We start from the raw sequence: 10699 nt of genomic DNA on the forward strand, positions 1-10699 counted from the left end.
ATTTATGTGTACATGTTTTACTTTTAAATGATGACTTCCCCTTGTAGCTAACACAGTCCAATCACCTCTGACTGATTCAAACCAAGGATTCAAGCACCCTCAATTTAGCTTATAAACCACTTCAACAGCATATTAACAAATTAATCCTTTTTAAGTTTGGATATAAATCTACGTCTTAATATATTTAATAAATTATATAATTTCATCTTTATTAATTAGTTCAGGTCGAGTAAAAACCTAATTTCAAAATATGTTTTCAAACCAATTTGGCCCTCCAAAAAACTCATTTTATTATTAAAATATATATTTTAGCTATTATTTTATATATTTTAAGTTTTTTAAAGAATCTCATTATAAATTCGGGTTGTATTTGCTCATAACTCATAAATAGAAAAATAATACGATTTGACGCATTCAAACTCACATCATCCTATATTAACAACAATACCCATATCAATCAAGCTAATATCCAATCAACCTTATTTTTTATTAAAATTTAATTTAAAAATACTTTTTATTTAAATTGAATTTGAAGTGACAAAAATTTATGTCCTAATTGAGACAGACTTATGAGACCGAGTAAGGTATCCAATCGTTCAAACTCAACACAAAATAAGACATGATGATAAAAGAAAAACTTTGTTATAAATCCAAAATTTAATCCAATTAATTCGTATCATCATTTAAAAAAAAAATTAAAGTCAGAAATTGAATATTTGCAACATCTTATATCTCCCCGAACTATAAATTTTTCTTCAAAAAACTCCTACACAGTGATAAAAAGAAAGTTGTACAAGCCCTTGCATCTTACCAAGGCAAAAAAGAAGCATCAATGGGAACAACATTTTCAGGTATGATATGAATAAACAAAATTACAGGTTGAAGCTTTTCCACTCAAACCCTACAGTAGGTAAACTGGAGAAGCAATAGTTTGTTTGTTTTCTTCTTCTTTTTCTTCTTCCTTTTTTTCATTTTTTCTGTCTTTCTGGTCATAATATTCATCGTCGTCGTAGTATTCCTCATTATCATTATCACCGTCAGCTTCTTCTTCATCTTCATCATAATAATATTCCTCATCTTCATCTTCATCACTAAGTTCCAGCAAAAATGCAGAATCCCTTGATTGTTGCCTCATCAAATGTTCTGCTATTCGTTCTCTGATTGCAGCGCCCTGAAAAAACTCCCTTAGTAATTTTTTTATATGCATGAAATTGTCATTACTATAAACATTGATTTCATTAGATTTGCTCACCATTTTGTGGAAACCTTCTTCGAACACCTCAAGAAATCCGGCAAGCCAGCGATCAGCATTTTCCACCAACTCATTACATCCGGCAACCCAGCGGTCAGCGTTTCCCACCCACTCGTTACGATGCATAGCAACAGTTTGTATCTGCAAGTATTTTCGGGTAAATATTAGTGAATTGCCTTAACTTTATGAGAAGATTAAGAATAACTAAAAGGGGATGTTCAAGCTTAAACAAACAACCTAGAACCGAAAAACCATGGCAGGTCCAGGCAAATAGCACCTGGCAACAAACACGACTAGGTAGGATATACATATAGGCATTCAAGCTTATAAACATACACACACGCAATATATATATATATAACAAACTGAAGCATTAGGTGGCAACCTAAAATATGAATCTTCCACAACTCGTAAAACTGTGGTATAATTTTGTTGCTAGAAAACCTTAAATATCATATTCCATAACTTCAATAATCTTTTATGGGAACATTGAACCAGGGGATGTAAGGGATTTACATTGTGGTCACATCAAGCTTTCTGCAGTTATGGACGTAATGAATGTTATAATGGTCATTTGTGGTTAATATCAGCAATGGTGAGAGCCAAAACTGCAAAATACTAGGATTTATAACTAAGCCAATATGATCGAGAAAAGGAAGTGAAGAAATTGGATATATAAACAATAGAATATAACCCTGCCTTTCATATGACATACTATCATCTAAAGTCTAAATGCACTTGATCTCCATATATTTTGGATCTTAAGGCTATGTCTCCAACTAGACAATCTAGTCACCTAAATGGACAACCATATGCAACAGAAGTACAAATATCATGAAGATATGAATCATGAGGTAAATCTAACAATTGTACTAAGCCACCCAAGGCAAATGGATTTGAAAAACTGTTCTAAAGCTAGCTACCTTCTACCTAGACCCAGTTTTTTAAGATGAATGGCTATTTTTCAGGTGCTTGTTACCATGTATAAATGCTTGTTTTTTGATTCATGGATTACTTTCCTTAAAACAACTCCTTAATTTCACCACACAAACATAAACCGCAAATACACATGATAACAACGTGCATGATAATACCAATGACAAGTTGAGAACAGTAGGACCAAGCTATTTTTGCTACTCCTTGGTTTTTTCTCATGAAAAATTTTAATTATTACATAAATAGTAAAATAATTTGTCATTACATAAAAATAATTAGTGCAAATTTAAACTTAAAATTAGAAAAATGAATAAAAATCTAATAAAAAACACTTCAAAATTAGTAAAAAATTATTTCCTTTTTCTAAAAACAAATTAAATGAGTGATTAAAACTATAAAAAAATGAAATTATTTTATTGCTAACTTAGTACGTGTTCAAAAAATAATATTCCTACAAACGAGGCATAAAGATTGGGGTCCAGTCATAAATGATAAGACAACACTCCCAGTGAGCCTCTGATTGGGAACCAAATTAAGAATTGTTTAAAACTTCACGTCAGCATGCTGTGTATGCACATGCTCCATAATCCAAGGAAAGCTTAAAAGAAAAAATTGTGCTAAAAATGCTAAAAGTATCATGGGAAAATTGTCAAGAAAACCAAGACAAGAAGAATTTCAAGTACGTCCACCGCCCCATGAAGTTCTAAAATGTATGCATTTACCTTCCAATGAACTTGTAGATCTAAATCATTAAGCATTAGAGTGAAAAATAATTGAACAAGATAGTGATGGCATGAGGGGCCATACCTTTTCTCCTACCCTTTCTTGGTGTTCCTTTACTTTTTCACGTAGTTTCTTCAATCTCATGTTCACTCTCAATCTCTTTTCCTGTAGGAACATCAACAAAGAAACACTGATAATAAAAAGGGTGAACACTGTTGTGATTTGGACATTTCCCGCATAGCATCCATTTACTTTTCTTTCTTCATTTTCTAGATTGTACCTCAAGGTAAAGTTCCATTCTCACAAGGGATCATTCAATACCGTACCTTTACAAAGCTAACTCCAAGATCTTTCCTCGAATATCCACGGTCCAAGTTACGTATCACATACTGGTTATAATCTTTAATAATTCTCATTATAATATCTGACGTTGAAATCCCTTCGGTTCGTTGAGTTTCCTTGAACTTTCCGGCAGCTTTAACCTAGGAACAAGAGCCCACTTTAATATAACACAGTTTAAAAAAGCACCAATTGTTATAATTAAGTACAAATAAGCGTCTCAATTAACTCACAAACTCATACACATCATTCGCAGCCCCACTGGCATCAGCATAGCTGTAAAAAGGATTTATGGCAAAGTATAAAGACTACATGAACAAATGAATGGCAAGTATTTATATGTTTTTCGGCAACTAAAAGTCTTAGATGTGCAATGTAAAACAAATATAGAGTAGTTTTGTTTCTATATCTTTCTTAACAATGCAGCATTCACCATGAATAAATTAGTGTCAAAGCAAGCATCCTTACGGAAGGGAATCATGAGCCACATAGTCAATATTGTATGCATCAAGAAATTCTTGATTGATAACCCACGGTGCATCAGGAATGACTTCATCAACCCACCTATGAGAAATGAATAACAAATAAGACAAAGTCACTTCCTTCAACTGCAGAAAGATAAATTGATTAAAATTGTGCTTCACATTCACTATTTCCCTTTGAATTCAAAAGATTTACAACTGAAATATTCTTCGAAACAAGCATCACGGGTGAGTTCTTTTCTTTTTTAATGGTTTTCAATACAATAACTAGAACAAGTTGAGAGTTATAAAAATAGAAAGAAGTAAAACCTGCAATGGCGAAGGGATTCATAGCGCTCTGCTTCGGTCATAACAGTTTTACCTTTATACTTGTGGGTTGTTTCATCATTGCAACATCCAACCAATAAATATGTATTGGGAAACCTAAAAGTTTCAAAAAAAAAATATTATTTCTGCTGCAAATAAACAAATATCTTTCACAGGAAACAAAATGCCAAATAACTTCAAAAAAGGAAAAGAAAATCAGAAGAAAAGGCAGTGATGGAAAATTTTTATAGACACCCATTAATCAGTAGGAATTTCCAAAGATGCCCAGAAAAATATACAGATTAAACATTAAGTTAAGAAAGAGATGAGGGAGGCAAACAGACGATTTCTTGGCTTGTTCGAGGGAGCGAGCATGGCCGAAGTGGAAAAGATCGTAGATCCCATCAGCGTAGACGCGGACAGGGCGCTCGGAGTCGGGATAATGGGTGTTGTTATCGTTGTTCATGGTTGAGATGTTAGAAATGAGAAGAAAAAAAGGACAAATTTTATCAGATTAATTCATAAGTGTGGTAAATATAAATTGGATTACTGGTTTGGTGTGAAGGCAAAGAAAGGGGCTTCCATTTACGCCTCCGAATACGCGCTTCTTTCGCTTCTATTTTTGTAGTATCAAAAGTAAAACACAACTCTTACTGTTTTTATATATAATATTATTTTGTTCAATTCCTTTTCATGCTTCTTTCGTCGCACACTTCAAAATTTTCTCTAATTCAATTAAAATACTTTTAATTAAATTAGATTCTTGTGAGTAAGCTTTATGAAATATTTATAAAAGAATTAAAATAAATAAATGAAGATTTGGTGGAAATTGTAAATTTGATCTTAATGTCTTGCCTTTGAATCTTTTTTATTTATGGATTTATTATGAGTTTAATTCTTCATAGATTCATATTTTTGAGTTAAACCCTGCTTTTAGTTTATCACTCTAAATTTAATTAGTATAGGTTATATTTTCACTGTAAATTATTTTAATATTAATTTGACCTACAAATAATTTATTATACATTTAGGTATTAACTTTTATAAGCTTTGAGAAAATTTTAGATTTATATTTTGAAGGTTCTTATTTGAGTTTTGGGGTTTTATTTTATCTCCATATTTTTATTCTTTATTTTTGTATCCTCTTTAGAGGATTTTTCACATAAAATATTTTTGTTCGATATTTTCAATTTCTTCATCATTTTACTTATTCGTTACTTAATCAAGTTTATCCCCACTAATAATAGTTGTTAATACTTTTTAACTAGAAATAATTTTTTTCAATTATTGTTGAATTGAAGTGATGTTTATTTGAGACAAACACGTAATATTAACATCATCTCATGAATTAAAAGGTCCTAAAAATAGGCAAAAGCTTTGAAGACGCTCTTTCAAACAAAAACGATAATCCAACATTTGAAAACCTCCGGTCAAGGGAGGAAGATCCTTTAGATGGCAACGATGTAGTTTTGAATCACACGAAAGGCCATTGAGTTTCATTTCGAGACATGTTGCTAAATAGTTGGAACGGTAGGTAGAATTCTAAGGATAAGAATGGTTTTAATTTGCTTGAAGATGATGTCATAAAGGGGTAAATTAACCTTCAGTTAGGCTTTTAGAGAGAAATCATTTATGGAGAAAACAAATGTAACCAGAATACATGAAATAAAATTGGTTTTAGTATATTGTTGAATGAACTTTATGCAAGTCTGTACATCCATTAATACACTCCAATCGGTCAAACTAGAGAATGTTTATTACATGGTGAAATTTAAAGCATGTGGAGGATTATACGAAGGTGTTGTTATAGGTGCCATAGGTTATTTTTGGACAATATCTGGTCGTCGGGTCTTGGACTTCATTTTTTTTTTAATGTCTCAGCCTTATCTGTTCAATGTGGTGGTTTAAATATAATTATTTATTTTATTAATAGAATTGTATAAAAAGAGTTTATTATGCGCGGTCGACCATATAATAGAAAAGGTGATAATATTGATAATACTAATAATGATAGTGGTGTAAGGGGGAGATTCATGCTTCTGACAACTTTGACAATTTGTATTTGATTTGAGGAAGCCACCAATTTCATAGATCAGGATTGAGAGTCATCTCCAAATAGTGGAATACGAATCACTCCCTAATATATGCTTTAAGTACGATTGATGTGGCCGTGAAGAAATTTACCTATTGGTACGCAGTGAGAGCTAATGCAGAAATAGTGGCAACAGAGGAGGTGAGACAACCGCTATAGAAAGAGCTATCGCTCTTGGATGGTGGTGGTGGAAAAGAGGGTATGAAAACAAATCAGGAAAGGATCAAACATGGAAACCTCTAATCAAGGTGGGAAGTGCTGAATAAGGTGCAATGGAATAATGTAGATTTAATTTCAGGTGTAAGAAGTTTGACCACATAGCCAGTTTGTGAATTGGGTCAAAGAAAAGAATTGTTTAATATAGGTCAATTTGAATAACAAGTAGGGAACTGGCCTAGAATGGAACCAACATCAACTAATGGATAGTCCACTCTATGAAACGGCCTTAATCAAAGAATCTCATTATCTATTAAAGAAAACTCTCCTAAGGCTTTCTTTACTGCAATTCAAAGTCCACGTGTGGAGACTAGCTTGAATCAAGATAGACATATGATGGTGTCAGTTGAAGAAACTTCCAACTCAAATATTATGGCAGTCGATAGCAACTTGGATTGTGAGGAAAAGATAAGGGTGCACCAGACGGGTCTGTGATGGTCATTCCGCCATACAAGAATAAAGATAAGCTGTGACAAATTCGAAAAGAGGTGAAAGGGAAAGGAGTCAAGGTAAGGCTCGACGTGAACCACAATGTGTCACTTAGAGAAGTGGAGGCGGTTGTAAAGGGGCTTCAAGTCCAAACTCTATAAGGCAATAGAATGGGCAGAGACTGACACTGAAGGCAGCTTGGGCGTTGCTCAATAAAGCTCGTTAATCCATCTTCTTGATTATTGATGAATTTTACTGCTTTAGAACACTCAAGGTTGGAGACACCCTAGATCTAACAACATAGTGAAGGAGTATTAAGGCAAAAGGATTTTCTAGGGGAATTTAGGTAGGTTGGAGAGATACAGTGCCGATTGATGTACTGGTAAATCATGAGCAGATTATCCATATGAGGGTTGTATGTGCAAGTTGTTCGTCTTTATTTCTCCTCAAAGTGAAGGTTGGAACGGTGATAGGTTATATGATTAGGGGCCAAATGTCATATTTGTCTTCAAAACCGAATCAAATCGAGAACATATTTCATGAAAAATCACCCTACACATCATCCAACTTATTATAAGGTAATTCGAAAAATATGGAATTAATATTTATTAAAATTTATGATAAAAAAAATAAGAAAAAAATAGTTTCTATTGGTTTGTTGGTGAATCTGGACGTTTTATTGTTTTGGACCCTTTTACTTTTAATGGTGTTGTAGGCTTTTGGAACTAGTAATTGGGCTATGTTAGGTGGGTTTCTCTCATTTTTGCCCTCAATAAAAGTTATCTCATCCAGAATAATCACAAAAATCTATATACAAAATCAATACAATAAAAACGTTTTTAAAATCCATTTAAATGAAAATTGTGTCAGATTTTCAATTTTGTGTGAAGTTAGAAGCCATTGCTTTATCAATAATTAACTTTGTCATAATTGAAAATTTGATGCATCAATATTATTATTTAAGTTTTTATTAAATTGATATAGAGAGTGAAACTATACATATATATTCATTTTAAAAAGTAAATTATATTAGGGTCACTTGAACTTGTTTAATTCTATTTAATTAGTTTTTAATTTTGTTTTTGGATCCAGTTAATACCTAAACTTATATTTTATCAATTAGATTGATACATTCATACTAACACCATTAGCTTATGGTAATATGACACTTCTAGCCAATCTCGTGGTGCACTTGGCAATCTAACACGCATACGTGGCAAATATAAATTAAAAAATTTAAAAAAGCTTTTGAAATATATAAATTAATAAAAAATAATTTTTCGCACCAAGAATGAACATGTCATTTGTCCGAGTTCATTCCATTTTTTAGTAATTTTATATATTTTATTTTTATAAATATTATGTTATTTATATTATTATTATGAAATTAAAATATATAAATTAATAAAAAAACTATAAAAAAATTTACATCAAGAATGAATTTAGAGAGGTAGTGTTCTAAATTCAAATGTATTTGTCTAGATTCATTTTAGATGTGCTTTTTAGCTCTTTTATATATTTATATAAGATTATAAGTTTTTAAATATATATCATAATTTTTATAAATTTATATTTTATTTATCAATTTATTTATTTTAAGATTTTCTATTTTTTTAATTTATGTTGCCATGTGGTATATTGAGAGTTGTTATGTGATACTACCATATTGGTTATCATATGGTACCAACCTGATTGATAGAATACAAATTCAAGTACCAACTAAGTTTAAAAAAAATTAAGAACTAGCTAGGTGCAAATAAGTTTAATGAGGTTTTAACCAACAACCTATATATATGAATTTAAAATCTTCAATTTTATCATTTAGTTCTCAATAAAATTTTAATAAATATATATTTATTATACAATATTTTTTCACCCACGTCATTATTGGATCGGTAAAATTATATGTTGATTTAAAGGCTAAATAATATATATAAATTAAACTCAATACAGGAAAATGCCCAGTAGAACTTTTTGTTATAAGAGAGACGACACACAGGGATCCCAAAAATGGTGCATAGTCCATCCCTTATAGTCCTAGTTCGACTAAATATTTTTTATTAAAATATTATTATATTTCTTTTATTCAGATAAGACTATTGTGATATTCTCTATAGATAGAGATTATGGACTAAGTTAAAAATATGATACTAAGTGTGATAAATATGATACTAAGTGTGATAAAAGTACCATAAAAGTCATTGTACTAAGAGTTAGATTACAATTTGTCTTCTCTACTCAAAAAATAGGTAAATTAGTCCAGTACATTATACGAAAGAGCAAAATGGTCCTCCTATTAAAATTTTCATCCATTTCTACTGTTAAAAATTAACCTCTATATTTCACAATGAGAGATATGTGGCACGCTATGTGTAATTATTTGGTTATTCTATTAGCAATGCTAACTTTTTAACAGAAGAAATGGATGAAATTTTTAATAAAAAGAACTAGTTTTCTCTTTAATATAACATATAGGGACTATGTAATAGCCTGTTTTTTAATAGTTTCGATACCATAATTTTGATCAACCAATATTATTAAATACACTTATTAATATTTTACTAAATAATATTTTTCTTCCCAATAAAAATTTAGCATGGTTGGCAAATTTTTTACTTTTGAGTCATTAGTACTCAAATTAAAATTTCATCATACTCAATTGCGTTCACTTGAGTTTCTCATCTTATCATGCATAATTATATATGTATGGGTTTTAATCCAAATATTTTTTATGTTTTTCCATCTATGCATTGTAATAATTTAATTGGATAAATTTTATATATATGATGATTTAAAAAATATTTAAAGAAATAGGTCGATTTTTTTCATATTTAGGGAAATAAACCAATTTTAAAGAGAGAAACATAAAACGAATCCTGCAGGAAGTGTTCTTAGTTGAAAGCACACCCTTGGGGCGTCGCTTTCTGAAAACGCTTTCTACAAAATGCGTTTTTTTTTGTCACATCAGTTTCTTTGATCGGAGAGTTAAATGTTAGTAGTTTTGTTCTTTAGTCTAGGGTTTGATTTCTCTCTTACTCACTTTTATATTTTTTTTTTATTTCATGTTGCTTTAAACATTTTTCTTATTTTTAATTAATATTTTTAATGCATTAGCTCCTCTAGTCGATGGTTAAATAATCGTAATTTCATCATTGAGTCCCAAGTTTGATTCTTTTCTAAGCTCATATGTTTTTTTTATTTCATATTGTTTCAAGTTTTTTAATTAATAAATATATTATTTTCAAATTTTTTAATTAATAACACTTTTATTTATAAAATCAAATAATAAATATGTAATTATATAATAAAATAATTATTTTATACTTATCATTATGTTAAATATATTTTATTTTTAAAAACATCAACTAATTTTATATTTTTTATATATAATATTTATATGTCAAATATTTATTTTCTCCACTTATATTATGGGTATAGTGATTTCTAATATTATAAAATCAAATAATTATATTAAATATTATTATTTTTATATGTAAAATAATTATATTTTTTATCTACAATATGTATATAATATTTTAAATATTTTTATATGTGAAATACTTCAATTAATTATTTTAAAATAAAATATTTAATTACTTTTAAAATTAACATATTCTTCTAATTTAATTACTTGTCTTAAAATTAATATTTTTGTAATGAGACAGAGGTTTCACTGAGCGGCGCCATTTATGTATTTGTATAAATATACGTGCTTGACAATTGACATGACATAGTTACTGTAGTAATGTTGAAATTAAGGTGCAGCTTAATCATGCTTCTTTTACCATTTAAGCACTTAATTTGAATATAATGTAGTGAATCCGTCTGTTTTTAATTCTCATTATTTATTTTTCAAAATTTGTAAAGATTAGCCTAAATTTGACTTTGTCAATTCCAATTTCTGCTTTTGATGTCAATTGGGTC

The 10699-nt window shown here is 29.8% G+C and overlaps 1 protein-coding gene across 1 annotated transcript; it reads right to left on the bottom strand.

The window, feature by feature from the left end:
• Positions 1-656: 656 nt before the first annotated feature.
• On the bottom strand, positions 657-4676 carry LOC108470865 (choline-phosphate cytidylyltransferase 1). Its single transcript, XM_017772364.2, has 8 exons — positions 4383-4676; positions 4042-4155; positions 3719-3814; positions 3484-3526; positions 3238-3393; positions 2996-3076; positions 1253-1393; positions 657-1171 (listed from the first exon to the last, which is right to left on the bottom strand). The coding sequence occupies exons 1-8, from the start codon at positions 4502-4504 to the stop codon at positions 902-904; spliced, it is 1023 nt and encodes a 340-aa protein (XP_017627853.1). The 5' UTR covers positions 4505-4676; the 3' UTR covers positions 657-901.
• Positions 4677-10699: the final 6023 nt, after the last annotated feature.

Source organism: Gossypium arboreum, chromosome 11 (genome assembly GCF_025698485.1).
Source record: "Gossypium arboreum isolate Shixiya-1 chromosome 11, ASM2569848v2, whole genome shotgun sequence".
In the NCBI taxonomy this organism is placed as follows: domain Eukaryota; kingdom Viridiplantae; phylum Streptophyta; class Magnoliopsida; order Malvales; family Malvaceae; genus Gossypium; species Gossypium arboreum.